Source organism: Penaeus chinensis, chromosome 42, assembly GCF_019202785.1.
Source record: "Penaeus chinensis breed Huanghai No. 1 chromosome 42, ASM1920278v2, whole genome shotgun sequence".
NCBI lineage: Eukaryota > Metazoa > Arthropoda > Malacostraca > Decapoda > Penaeidae > Penaeus > Penaeus chinensis.
The window spans coordinates 24,476,922-24,490,819 of NC_061860.1; the positions used below are offsets into that span (position 1 = coordinate 24,476,922).

Genomic DNA, 13,898 nt, shown 5'->3' on the forward strand with positions numbered 1-13,898 from the left:
CAGACAGAAATAAAAAAAAAAAAAAAAAAAAAAAAAAAAGAGAAGAAAAATCAAATATAATTTTGTATTTATTAATGAATTTCCATTTCATCTCTTTCTCTCCCTCCATCCGTCCATCTCCCTCTTCTTCCTTGTGCTTCCCTATCCTTCCCCTCTCCCCTCCTTGTTTCTCCCTATCCCTTCCTCCGTATCTTCGTCCCTTTCCCTCCTTCCTTCTTCCTTTACTTCTCTCTTCTTTCCTTTGTTCTTCCATCCCTCTTCTCTCCCACTTCCGTCTTACGTTCTTCAACGAAAAACTATAAGAATTTTTCATTTATTCACTTATTTTCATTTTACGTTTATTCAACACTTCAATTTTACTTTCCTAATAGTGAGCTCTGCCGAGGCGTCAAAGGTGGCGGAAAAAGATAATCAATTAGAACTTTTCATTAATTCATTGATTACCATTTTATCTCCATTTATTCAACACCACGAGTTTCCATTTAAGGATTTTCCTTTCCTCGTGCAGTCCGAGCAAGGCAGCGAGGGCGGCGGAGAACGATCAACCGAGACCTTCGTGAAAATCCATCAGAACTTTTAATTTATTCGTCATTAGATCTCTACTCACTCAATACTTCATGTCTTATTTTAAGGATTTGTATTTCTTCGCATGTGACGGAGAATGAAAATCAATCAGAAGTTTGCATTTATTCGTTTATTCTCATTTAATGTTTCCTTAATTCAAAAAAGGCCATTTTCTATTGACAGATTTTCATATCTAGTATTTAGTGGAGTTCGACGAAAGCAGCGAGGACCGCGCAGACTGAAAATCAATTAGAACTCATTCAATTATTATTTTATTTCCATTTAATACTATAATAACTTAATTCATCAACGCCATTTTCTACCTAAAGGTTTTAATTTCTTCGCATTTAGTGGAGCTCGACCAAGGCAGCGAGGGCGGCCGAGAAGCCCGCGTTATAATCACAGGCCACCTCGTTGTGGACATAGTCGTTCCGGTCGTCGTTGTAGCTGCCGTCCTGGGGGAAAGGGGAGGGGGGGGGGGGTAAAGGGGGTTACTGAGGAGCTGCGATTATTGTTATATATATATTTTTGCGAGGTTAGGGGTGAGAAAGTGGGTGGAAGAAAGGGAGGGAAGGATTGAGGGAGGGAGGAAGGGAGGGAAGGAAAGGGAGGAAGTAACAGTGAGATAGACTGAGAGAGAGAGAGAGAGAGAGAGAGAGAGAGAGAGAGAGAGAGAGAGAGAGAGAGAGAGAGAGAGAGAGAGAGAGAGAGAGCATAAACGTACATTTTTTTTCCAGAAAAGAAGTTAGATAAATAAATAAAGTGGTAATTATACTCTCTAAATAGACAGAGATCCAGGCAGACAGATACAAAGACAAACAGCTTTTACATAAATCAATATAGATACGAGCATCTTTACAATCACTGTCCCAGTATAAATAAAAAAGAATATCGCACAAATCTAGCCCAGAAAACAACAAAAAGAAAAATAAGAAACATGACAAAAGAAAAAGAAAAAAAAAAAGAAAAAAGAAAACAAGAAAAAACAAACGACAGCAAAATAAAAAAATAAAGAAAAACAACAATAGAAGAAAGAAAGAAAGAAAATATTAAGAGAACAGAAGGACGAAAGTAAAGAAAACGAAAAAAAGAAAAGAAGAATCTCCTTCAGGAAGTCGTACCTGGCTCGGTCCCCCGACGAGGGCCCCGAAGAGCACCTGGGGGTTCGGGCCGGGGTTGCTCTGCGCCCAGCCGTCACTGCACGAGGCGGGGGGGTTCGGGCACGAGCTGGGGATGGGGGGAGGGGGGGGGCAGAGAGGGTTTTAGATGTTTGTTTTTAAAGACCTTTTTTTTATTCTTCTTTTCTATTGTTTGTGGTCATTCTCATTCTTTTTACTTGTTCTCTTTCTCTTTCTTTCTCTCTTCCATTCATGTACTTTAACCCCTTCTCTCTCTATCTATCTCTGTCTGTCTCTGTCTTTCTCTCTCTCTCTCTCTCTCTCTCTCTCTCTCATTCTCTCTCTCTCTCTCTCTCATTCGCTCTCTCTCTCTCTCATTCTCTCTCTCTCTCTCTCTTTCTTCTCTTTCTCTCTTCCCGTCCCTCTTCTTATTTCTCTTTCTCTCTCTCTTTCTCTCCTTCCCTCCGTTCCTCCCCCTCTTCTTCCCTTCCTTCCTCCCTTCCCTCTTTACCTCTCCTTCCTTCTCTCTCAGTCTTCCTACCTTCGTACTTTCTCCCTCTCCCTTCTTCCGTCCTTCCATCCTTCTTCTCCCTACTTCCCTCTGCCCTTCCATCCCTCTCCCTCTTCTCTCTCTCTCCCTTTCCCTTTCCAAACCTTCCTTCCTCTTTTTTCACTCTCCCAATTCCCTCTCTCTCTTCCTGACCTCCCTCCTTCTATCTGTCCTTCCATCCTTCTCCCTCTTCTTCTTCCTTTTCTTCCCTCCCTCCCCCTTTCCCATCCCTCTCTCTCTTCATGACTCTAACTCCTTTCCTCCGTCTATTTCTCTCCCTCTCCTGTCTCCCATCTCCTTCTCTCCTTTCTTTCCTCCCTCTTCCCTCCCCCCCCCCCTCTCCCTCTCCTCTCCCTAATCATCCCTCCTTCCCTCTCTCTCTCATCCTCCCTCCTTCCCTCTCTCTCCCATCTCCTCCCTCCTTCCCTCCCTCTGCCTCTCCCTAATCTTCCCTTCTTCCCTCTCCCTCTTCCTCACCCTCCTTTCCTCTCCTTCCCTCCCCCACCCTCTCCCTAATCCTCCCTCCTTCCTTCTCTCTCTCTCTCCCATCTCTTCCCTCTTTCCCTCCCTCTCTCTCTCCCTAATCTTCCCTTCTTCCCTCTCCCTCTTCCTCACCCTTCCTCCTTCACCCTCTCCCTAATCCTCCCTCCTTCCCTCTCCCTCTTCCTCTCCTTCCCTCCCCCACTCTCTCCCTAATCCTCCCTCCTTCCCTCTCCCTCCCATCTCTTCCCTCCCTCCCTCCCTCCCTCCCTCCCTCCCTCTCCCTACCTAGCTCGGTGGTGGGGGCGCTGTGGCGGGTTGGTGCCGAACCCGACGACGAAGGAGCGGCCGGTGGAGCCCAAGAGACAGTCGATCTGCTGCTGCGCCCACTGCCGGTTCACGTCCACGTCGATGCCCAGTTTGGCGGCCTGAGAGACGGGCGAAGGAGGAAGGTGAATGGGCGGGATGGGATGGGCGCGTTGGGAAAGCTGGATGCATTTGGACATATTTTTTCAAGGCTTTCTGTTCTTATTTATCAATTTGTTTTTCACACTATGGAGGAATCGTATGCGCATGCTCGCATGTGTGTGTGAGTGTGCGTGCGTGCAGGAGTGCGAGCGTGTGTGTGTGCGTGTGTGTGTGTGTGTGTGTCTAAGCGTGTGTATGGGTGTGTGTGTGTGTGTGTGTATCTGGTTGCGTGCATGTGTCTGCGTGCGTATCTGCGTGCGTGCGTGAGCTGACCATGAGCGCGACGTAGGCGACGTTGGCAGCGTGCCTGTTGGCGCCCCACGGGTCCAGGAAGACGAGGCCGCCGGGCGTGTAGGGCTTGTCGTTGCGGATGTGCTCGACGAAGGCGGCCAGGGCGTTGCTGAACGTCGGGTCGGAATCCAGGAGGGCGTACAGGGCCTTTAACAGGTGGCAAAGAATAATGAAAAGACTAACAATGAAAAAATAATGAAATAAAGTGAAAATACCATTAACACTACTAATGATATAAAATGAAAAAGGGCTTTTGTGTAACGTCTATAGGAAGAATTGGGTGGCATAGTATTTAGAATATTGCATGAATTGGATTTATATCAAATTTCCATATAACATAAATCGCTTGAATTGGTCGTCTACTCACAGAGCCATTTCAAGCAAAGATCCCTTATACAACAAACCCAACAATACACCATAGCCTTTACTGGGAAACAATCACCGACCGACTGTCTAACGCGTGACTTACATAGACGCCTCCCTTCTTGTCGTCCCAGCTGAAGCCGTCGGCGCCATTCGAGATTTCGAATTCGTCCCAGTGCTGCCTGGCCTTCGTCATGTAGCTGGAGTCGCCCGTCGCGCGAGCCAGCCACAGCGCAGCCCAGCACAGCTCGTCCCCGTAGCCGCTCCATGATCTGAGGGTGCCCGGGCCTCATTAAAGCTTCACAAGGGCTTATTTAGAATTTTTACTTGAGTCATCCCTTTCTTACCCATAATTTCATTTTCTCTGATTGGATATGCGATCACCATTTCGCGTTTTCGTCTCCATTACGAGAAATGTCTTGCCTCCGCTCTCTATATCAAGGCGCCTTAATATGCCACTCTTTTAGGGACAGACAGAGGGAACGTCGCGATGGTAGGGACGGTGATACCTCTGCTGGTTATGGTGATGGTGGTAGCCGCGGTGGTGTGTGGTGAGGGTTGTAGTGACCGTGTGGGTATTAATACGGTTACATTTGTGGTAAGGGTGATGAAGACTCAAGTGACCGTGTGGATAGTATCTATCTGGGTAGTAATGGCCAAGTTGGGGTACATATGACCGTGGTGGTGAGACCTAAACGCATGTAATTACAATAACTACATGACTGGCATCCCCAAATCTTACGGGGTACATAATCAACAGCATGGAAAACACACCTCTGAACATTACCCTTGAAAAAATAGTATCTTAATATCTCCACAAAATAAATAATTCACGTGACTCATTCATGGCTTCAACCTCCGCCACTCACTTGTAGAAATCCGCTGCGCCGGGGATGGAAACGTCATAATTCTCACGGCGTTGGTCAGCGAAGTCATAGAGCTCCTGCGCCGCGGCTAGCATCTGGCTGGAGTAAGACGGGTCCGAATCCTACGGGGAGAATGGACACGGGCTAAGCCTTAGGGAAATAAGGCGAATGAAAAGAAAATGTTAATAAGTAAAGAGAAAAGAAAAGAAAAAACATGACCTTTCTCTCTTTTTTTTATTATATATATTTTTTTAATGGGAATGAAAAATAAGGTAATTATAATTTAGAAAAGAAGACATAACTTTTCTCTTTTTTGAATGGAAATGAAAAATATGGTAATTTACAATAGGGAAGAAAAATGAGTCGACAAATTTTCTCCTTTTTCAGAAATGATTAAACGTAATGCATTATCGTGAACCCCAAATTTGCTACGTATTTTCTTGCAGGGAAAAAAAAATAATAATATTCTTTAAATCCCAAGATGGCAAACCTTGAAGGCCATGGAAGCGGCGGCGAGGGCAGCAGCCGTCTCTCCTGCAAGCTCAGTGCCTGGGGAAAGAAGTTCATTAACAGAACGAATTGGAAAACATGAAGTCATTCGATACTCATTTTCTTATTAATTTTCCTCTGAGGATAAGACCTGGTCTTGACTATTTAGTATTAGTGTGTTTAAAGGAAATGCTGTCGTTGTTTTGAAGGTGTGAAGCTATATGTGATTTTCCTTTTCTCTTTTTGAAAGTGTTGATTTTTCTTTCATATTTTTTTTCTTTTCAAGAGAAGGCCCTTATTTGAAATTAATGCTTACCCTTCGAAATGTCTGTACACGTCGCCATTCCTACAAACAATCTCACTTTGATTCTAAAAGCAATATTACAACAACGTATTTCCCGGGGATCCGTCCGTTTCCCTCTCTTCATTATCTTCATTATTCTTCATTCTTATTTTTTTTTACCCTCTTTCTCCCCAAATCCATTTCTTTCCCGCCCAGCCGACGCCGTACCTGGGTGATCATTATCAATCTTCGTGGAGGGTCGAGCCATCGTCATCTCCTCCGGGCGACCCCAGTAGGCGTGGTCAGCGTACCCGTCTCCCACCTCGGGGACGAAGAGAAACACGAGGATAATAATGGTAAGTTCATCAGTTAATCGAAGAGCAGGAAGTTGATTGGTTAATCGAAGAGCAGGAAGTTTATTGGTTATTCGAAGAGCAGGAAGTTGATTGGTTAATCGAAGAGCAGGAATTTGATTGGTTAATCGAATAGCAGGAAGTTGATTGGTTAATCGAATAGCAGGAAGTTGATTGGTTAATCGAAGAGCAGGAAGTTGATTGGTTATTCGAATAGCAGGAAGTTGATTGGTTAATCGAATAGCAGGAAGTTGATTGGTTAATCGAAGAGCAGGAAGTTGATTGGTTAATCGAAGAGCAGGAAGTTGATTACTTTCGTAGTAAGATTTAAGTCATTTAGGATACGTGAAAAATGGAGGGAAAATTGGCACATACGAATTAATCTAGTCTACCTGTCCATATTATTGTTCTCTGTGTATTATCTCTAAGTTTCCTACCTCCTTGAACACTAGCTCTGTATTTTCACACTAATTCAGTACACAAATAGTACTATTCAACATCATACACTTTCCATGGCATCTGAATAAACAATACACAATACACCAGTGCACTATACTGTACATGGCGGATGATATTTAACAACAGCGCACAATATGGTAGGAAATATATAATGCCAAATACACTATACATGGGAAGAGATATACAACGCCAATACACTGTACACAATAAGATATATAAATACACTATACATGACAGGACTTATACAACATGGCAGGATATATATATATTATATAGATACACTATACCACACAGCTACATACCTGGCCATATAATTCAAAGTATGAAGTGTGAGCCTTAAGGAAGTAATCAGTGGCCCATTTCACAGCCGCTCTTGCGTACTCGGTCTGACCTGCAATTGCAATCAGAGGTGTATGGCAAGATATGTGGCATAAAAAGAGATAAAAAAAATGGGAAAGGGCGAAAAAAAAGCGCTGTGAAAAGGGGAAAGGGCGAAAAAAACGGCTGTGAAAATGGGAAAGGGCGATCCTAATATGGGTGAAATCACTCCAGCTAAAAAAAAATAGTAGATGGATGGCAAATTACAGCTAGTGTTTTGCTAAGAGATGCATGGCAAAGAAAAAAAACAAAAAAACTTAAACTCTAATGGAAAAGCAAGAGGGAGATACGAAAAAGGCAGGAATTCATTCTACCTAAATAAGTGTATCGGAAGAGAGAAGTATAGCAAAAAAAAAAAAAAAAAAAAAAAAAAGACAGAAAAAAATGATAATGGGAGAGGGAGTTATGAATACATCAAAATTCGCTCTACCTAAATAGTGACAAAGGAGGAATGGTAAATAAGTTTTTTGTTGATAGAGTAATAGCCAGAATCATGTTAAAGTGGATGCATCATTATTCTTTGTGGATACTGTTTATCTTACAGGATGGATAGTAGTGGATAATGATAATAATCACAATAATGATGATGATAACATTCATGATAATGATACTAATATGATCAATGATAATGATTATCATAATGATGACAATAATGATGATTATTATCATTAAGGATATGATTATGATGGATGTGATGATAATAGTGATAGTAATAATGACTGTAATTATAATAATGATAATGATATTGATAATTATTGCGATAAAAACAAAACAAAGACACTATTATATAAATAAAATAATAAGTCCCCCCCAAAAAACAACAACATCGCATATACTTACAAAACGAACAATAAAAACGACCAGAATAATCAACCGACCACACAATCCGAGAGCAAGCAATCAAGTGAGCAAAGGAGCAGAGATCTCTACCCCAGCGACGCACCTGCTGCCTCGTGTCCGGCGGGGAAGTCGACGAGGCCCCACGCAAGCATAGTCGCCGTGAAGGCCATCGGGAAGCCGAACTTCACGAAATCACCGGCTGTGGGGCGGATGAAGGGTGTGGGTGAGTGTGTGGGGGGTGTGGGGTGGATGGGGAAGGGTGTGGGGAGGAGGAATTGTGGGGTGATGAGGAGGGGTGTGTGTGGGTGTGTGGGGAGGATGGGGAGGGGTGTGGGTGGGCGTGGGTAGGTGTGTCGTAGGGGGGTGAGTAGGGGACAGGGGTGGGGGTGGTAAGAAGGGGATTGTGTGTGTGGGAATGAGTCTTGTGTGAGTGAGGTAATAAGTATGTGTGTGTGAGCGCGCGCGTGCATGTCTATTTTTTTCTGATATTACGTTATTCGTAACCGTAACATCTTTATCTTAATATTTGCTATTGCATATTTCATCATTACCATCCCTCCCTCCCTGCCTCACCATCATAATATCCCCCCGACAGGTCATGACCGACGTCCGACCCATCGTTGACGGCCGAGTCCTTCCTCCAGGTCACCCTCTGGTTAGCCGGGAGGGGACCTGAGCGCTGCGCCTCGTAGAACAGGTAGGACATACACAGAGCCTGGCGAAGGAGAAAGAGAGGCTCGTTATGGCGCGGTTTTTAATGAGGGGCTACATGTATAATTGAGTTTTTGGACATGTAAGAATGCTTTATTACAAGATTTATCTCTATTTACCTATCTATATATCCATTTATTTAGCTTTCTAAGTATTTTTTTTTTATGAGGGGATTACATAAGATGTTTTTTTTTTTTTTTAACCAGATCTGTTGTCTTTGTAAAAGGGACTAAATGTATAAAAATTATTCATTATGGGAGATTAAACGTCTAATGTACAAAATGCATCTTTACCAAATATATATATATATCTATCTATCTATATATATACATATATATATTTATTTATTTAGGATTACCTATATGAATTATTTTTTGTTCATGATAAAATGTTTTTTTTTTTTTTTTAAACAGTTCTATAATCCTAATGTTAGGGATTAAGTATATAATCGATTTTTGGACATTTTCAGATAACTGATTGCCAAAATCTGTTGTATTTCTTTAAATATACATATAATTGTTTGCTCTAGTTGTTTTGCATGTATTTGTTGGGTCATAGATATTATAACTAAAAAAACGAAAAAGAAAAAAGTGCACGTGTTAAATATTAATATAATATTTTTCTAAAAAATCTGCTTCTCCTCGCTTTGTAATATATATATTTTTTTCTAATTCTACTGTTCCTGGGATTGCAAAGGCACTGACAACCCCCAGGCTAGAATATGTTCGGATTAGCCTCATATTAATTTCGAAATGGAGTAAGAACATTCCTGTGTTGCTATATTGCATATAATGTCACGTCACATAATTTCACATCATATCATCTTGTCACATCACACCACAGCGCACTACCTCACGTTACGTCACATCGCGCTGGATTATATCACGTAATACTGCATTGTATCACATCATTTCACATCACACAGGGACTCCTCACATCGCATGCCATACATCGTTTCTCATCACATCACACCGCATCGTATCATGTCATACCACATAATACAGTGCGTCACAGTGCACTGTATCACGCCACACCACATCGCACTGCATCACACAACACTATCACACCTCTCCTCATCACAGCATTTCACATTCCATTATACCACTTCATAACACGTCACGCCACATCATATCATACCACACCACATCAGTTCACATCACACCACGCCACACCACATCACACCACATCACTTTACTTTACACCATACCACACCACACCACACCACACCACATTACATCACATCAAACCACATCACTTCACTTCACATCACACCAGACCACATCACAAGCAGCATCCTCCCCCCTCCCCCTCCCCTACCTGCGCGTAGTCGTAGGGGCCCATGCCCGTGGGGTCGCATGGGCTCTCCGCGGGAGGCTGGGTCACCACGCCGCCGCCGCCTGGGGAAGGGAGAGGTTTAATTTAAAGGTTTAATTTGATTCCATTAGTTTCATTGGATATTTTTGGTGTGACATAGTGTCTGTTTTATTTTGCTTCTAAGTTATCCCCTGTGTGCAAGGAATGGCCGGGGTTACCATCCACTGGCGGCGAGGGATTTGAACGCAAGTCAGCGAGATTGCTTGACGAGATCGCTACCGCTGCATCACACAGCAGGGCGGTGGGTAAGGGAAATGGCGATAATAATGGCTGTGAGGATAAGGGTAAGGAGGGTAGGATTCAGATGGGATTATTCATACGCTATCAAATGTGGATTCATATTCGGAAGCACAATGAGACACTTGTTCTGAATGACCCTTTTTTTCTCCCTCTCTCCCCGTCCTCTCCCTTCCCTCTCCCCCTCCGCCCTCCTTCCCCCTCCACCTTTTCTTCTCCCCCTCTCCCCCCGTCCTCTCCCTCCCCCCCCCCCCTCCCTCCACTCACCGCACGCGTCGGCTCCATTCATGACCGCCGCGACGACCAAGGGCTTGGCGCCGGCGTAGTCCACCTTGAACTCGAAAATGACGCCCCAGCCTGGCTCCGCGTGCCACCCCGAGGACACCAGCTTGAAGTACTTGTCGTTGTGCCACTCAATCACGCCCGCGTAGAACTGTAAGGCGGAGGGGAAGGGGGGGGGGGTGAGAGCGAGATGGGGGTGGGAGGGATGAGGGGGATGGAAAGAGGGTTGAGGGGGTGGAAGGAGGGAGGGGAAGGGGGGGAGGAGAGTGAGAGCGAGATGGGGGTGGGAGGGGTGAGGGGGGTGGAAGGAGGGAGGGGAAGGGGAGGGAGAGGAGAGTGAGAGCGAGATGGGGGTGGGAGGGGTAAGGGGGGGGGAAGAGGGAATGGGAGGGGGGGGGGAGAAGGAGAAGTGAGGGTTAGGGGAAGGGGGAGGGGGAGGGGGAGAGAGATCGAGAGGGGGTGATGGAGAGGGAGAGAGAGAGAGAGAGTGAGAGAGAGAGAGAGTTAGGGAGAGTGTGAGGGAGGGATGAGCAAGATATATATACATAGAATAAAGGGAGGGAGGGAGCGTGGGAAAGGGATATGAATGGAGAGAGAGATAGGGATAGAGAGATAGACAGATATATATATATATATATATATATATATATAGAGAGAGAGAGAGAGAGAGAGAGAAAGACATATATATATATATATATATATATATATATATATATATATATAGAGAGAGAGAGAGAGAGAGAGAGAGACATATATATAAATATATATATATATATATATATATATATATATATATATATATATATATATAGAGAGAGAGAGAGAGAGAGAGAGAGAGAAAGGGAGAGAGAGATAACGAAAGAGGGAGAGAGCGAGCGAGAGAGAGAGAAATGAAGAGAATCGGATGAAAGAGAGACAAAGAGAAAGAAGAAGAGGACAGCATAATATAAAGTAAAGTAATGAAGGAACATTATTAAAGTAAATGGCCAATAAATATCATATGACAGAAGGAGGAGATGATAAAGGTGAAAGATGAAGAAGAAGAGAAAGACAAAGAAGAAGAAGAAGGAGAAGAAGAAGAGGAAGAAGAAGAAGAAGAAGAAAACAAGAAAAGAAACAATAAGGAGAAGAGAAGAAAAAGCTATAAATACATCATACAGAAGAGGGAGGAGCAGCAGAAGAATAAGAGACGTAAGAAAGGTAGCATGAGAAATGATAAAAAATAGGAGAAGAAGAAGGAAAAAAAAAGGAAAGGGAGAGAGGAAGATAGAGGGAGAGGGAGAGGGAGAGGGAGAGGGAGAGAGAGAGAGAGAGAGAGAGAGAGAGAGAGAGAGAGAGAGAGAGAGAGGAGAGAGAGAGGGAGAGGGAGAGGGAGAGGGAGAGGGAGAGGGAGAGGGAGAAGGGAGAGGGAGAGGGAGAGGGAGAGGGAGAGGGAAAGGGATAGGGAGAAGGAGAGGGAGAGGGAGAGGGAGAGGGAGAGGGAGAGGGAAAGGGAGAGAGAGAGAGAGAGAGAGAGAGAGAGAGAGAGAGGAGAGAGAGAGAGAGAGAGGAGAGAGAGAGAGAGAGAGAGAGAGAGAGAGAGAGAGAGAGAGAGAAATAGAGATGGAGAGAGAGTCAGAGTAAGAGAAAGAGAGAGATACAGAGACAAAGAAAGAAAAGGAGAACGAGAGCGATACAGACTCACCTCCAGGTTGCTCACGGACTGGTCAAAAGTGAGCTCGACGGTCAGCCCATCGAAAACACTACCGGCGGTCGCGGAGAACTGGGCCATGTAGCTGCCTGTCCAGTCGTTCGTGATGCTGACGGAGGAGCACTGCGCCCTCGCTCCTGGTGGGGGAGAAGAAGGGAGGGAGGGAGGGACGGAGGGAGAGAGGGAGGGAGAGAGGGAGGGAGGGAGAGAGGGAGGGAGGGAGGGGAGGGAAGGAGGGAAGGAGGGAGGTAGGGAAGTTGGGAGGGAGGGAGGAAGAGAGTGAAAAAGGGAACGAGGGAGAGAGAGAGGAAGGGAGGTTGTGAAGGAGGGAAGGTGGGAGGGAGGGATATATATATAAATATATATATATAAATATATATATATATATATATAAATATATATATATATATATATATATATATATATATACACACACATACATACATATATATATATATATATATATATATATATACATATATGTATATATATATGTATATATATATATATATATATATATATATATATATATATATATATATAGAGAGAGAGAGAGAGAGAGAGAGAGAGAGAGTGAAAGATAGATTGATAGATATAGAGAGAGTGAGGAAGTGCGGGGAAAAAATATCAAATTAATCGCATTGCAAAACAATTTTTACAAAGAAAATTAACACGCTTGTGTTATTAATATTAACCATTAGAATTATTAAAAAAGTGCAAAGGAAAGAAAAGAAGAGCCTGAAAATTATAATAATAAAAACAAAACAAAACGGGAAGACGAAAAAACATAGAAATGCGAAGCATTATTTCAAAACTTAATTGCAGGGAAGAAAACACGAAAAAAGTCAATATAGAAAATAAGAAATAATGAGAAAAGACGCAAAAACTGAGAACAAAGGAAATTAAAGAGAGAGAGAGGGAGAGAGAGAGAGAGAGAGAGAGAGAGAGAGAGAGAGAGAGAGAGAGAGAGAGAGAGAGAGAGAGAGAGAGAGAGAGAGAGAGAGAGAGAGAGAGAGAGAGAGAAGAGAGAGATAGAGATAGAGAGAGAGAGAGAGAGAGAGAGAGAGAGAGAGAAGAGAGAGAGAGAGAGAGAGAGAGAGAGAGAGAGAGAGAGAGAGAGAGAGAGAGAGAGAGAGAGAGAGAGAAGAGAGAGAGAGAGAGAGAGAGAGAGAGAGAGAGAGAGAGAGAGAGAGAGAGAGAGAGAGAGAGAGAGAGAGAGAGAGAGAGAGAGAGAGAGAGAGAGAGAGAGAGAGAGAGAGAGAGAGAGAGAGAGAGAGAGAGAGAGAGAACAAAAACGACAAGATTAATACAAAAATAATCAGAAACCATAAAAAAAGAAAAAGAAAAAAGAAATCAAAACAACCAAAAGAAAACAAAAGAAAAACAGATAAGACAAAAATACAAAAAAAGAACAGAAAACTTAAGTTAAATTCTCCCTCCAGCCTGCATCGTACCCGACAGGAGGGCGAGGGAGGCCAGAGTCCCGAGCAGAAATTCCCACGCGTGCATGCTGACTTCGTGGTCCCGATACACTGTCGAGAAAAAGGGACTCTTCCTGCTATTTATGTCCCTTGGATGAGTCTGTTATCGGAGGAAACGGCGTTCGGATCACGTGACTTGAACAGCTGTATTTTTTCTCGTGAGAATCGCAAGGCGTCTTGTAATTCACTATTGTTATTTTTGGACAACTAAGGTTTCCTTGGTTGCGGTTATTGTGGATAAGAAATGATTCGTTTTTCAAGGTCGGATTCCATTTTTTTTACACCATTAGTAAGGAAGTCAATTAAATAGCATATACAGATTTTTTAAATCAGTATAGACCAATAGTATAGATTTTAATTCAGGAGTTATATTAATAATCTGCTTGAAATTATGAAGGGGGGGGGGGGAGGGAGCGTAGAATTGAAAAAAAAGAAAAAATGCTGGAGGAGTATGGTGGTAAAAAAAAAAGATGATTTTTATATGATCTTTATTTTTTGTTTTTATTATTATTAACATCAAAATTAATATTATTGTTGTTGTTACTATTATCATTATCACCATTATTATTATCATTATTGTTATTATTATTGTTATTATTATTATAATGTTGTTAACATTGT

At 43.0% G+C, this 13,898-nt stretch overlaps 1 protein-coding gene across 2 annotated transcripts; it reads right to left on the reverse strand.

The window, feature by feature from the left end:
• Positions 1 to 675: 675 nt before the first annotated feature.
• On the reverse strand, positions 676 to 13,331 carry LOC125047884 (endoglucanase E-4-like). Of its 2 annotated transcripts, XM_047646430.1 has the most exons (16): positions 13,251 to 13,331; positions 11,791 to 11,933; positions 10,092 to 10,257; positions 9,531 to 9,610; positions 8,076 to 8,217; positions 7,606 to 7,701; positions 6,587 to 6,675; positions 5,701 to 5,794; positions 5,191 to 5,249; positions 4,704 to 4,822; positions 3,941 to 4,106; positions 3,454 to 3,618; positions 3,001 to 3,140; positions 1,686 to 1,791; positions 888 to 1,019; positions 676 to 802 (listed from the first exon to the last, which is right to left on the reverse strand). In XM_047646430.1, exons 1-15 carry the CDS (start codon positions 13,303 to 13,305, stop codon positions 912 to 914), a joined length of 1,728 nt encoding a protein of 575 aa, XP_047502386.1. In that variant the 5' UTR covers positions 13,306 to 13,331; the 3' UTR covers positions 676 to 802; positions 888 to 911. The 2 variants fall into 2 exon arrangements, with proteins under 2 accessions (XP_047502386.1, XP_047502385.1); XM_047646429.1 differs by having other exon boundaries at positions 676 to 1,019.
• Between the last annotated feature and the right edge of the window lie 567 nt (positions 13,332 to 13,898).

What these genes read in the sequence shown, in the direction of transcription:
- LOC125047884 (XM_047646430.1), bottom strand. Translation starts at nt 13,305, where the DNA reads ATGCACGCGTGGGAATTTCTGCTCGGGACTCTGGCCTCCCTCGCCCTC. An exon ending in GTCGGGGGGATATTATGATG is followed by an intron (nt 7,702 to 8,075) that starts GTGAGGCAGGGA and finishes TCCGCCCCACAG; the next exon opens with CCGGTGATTTCGTGAAGTTC. An exon ending in GGCGCAGCGGATTTCTACAA is followed by an intron (nt 4,107 to 4,703) that starts GTGAGTGGCGGA and finishes GGGCACCCTCAG; the next exon opens with ATCATGGAGCGGCTACGGGG.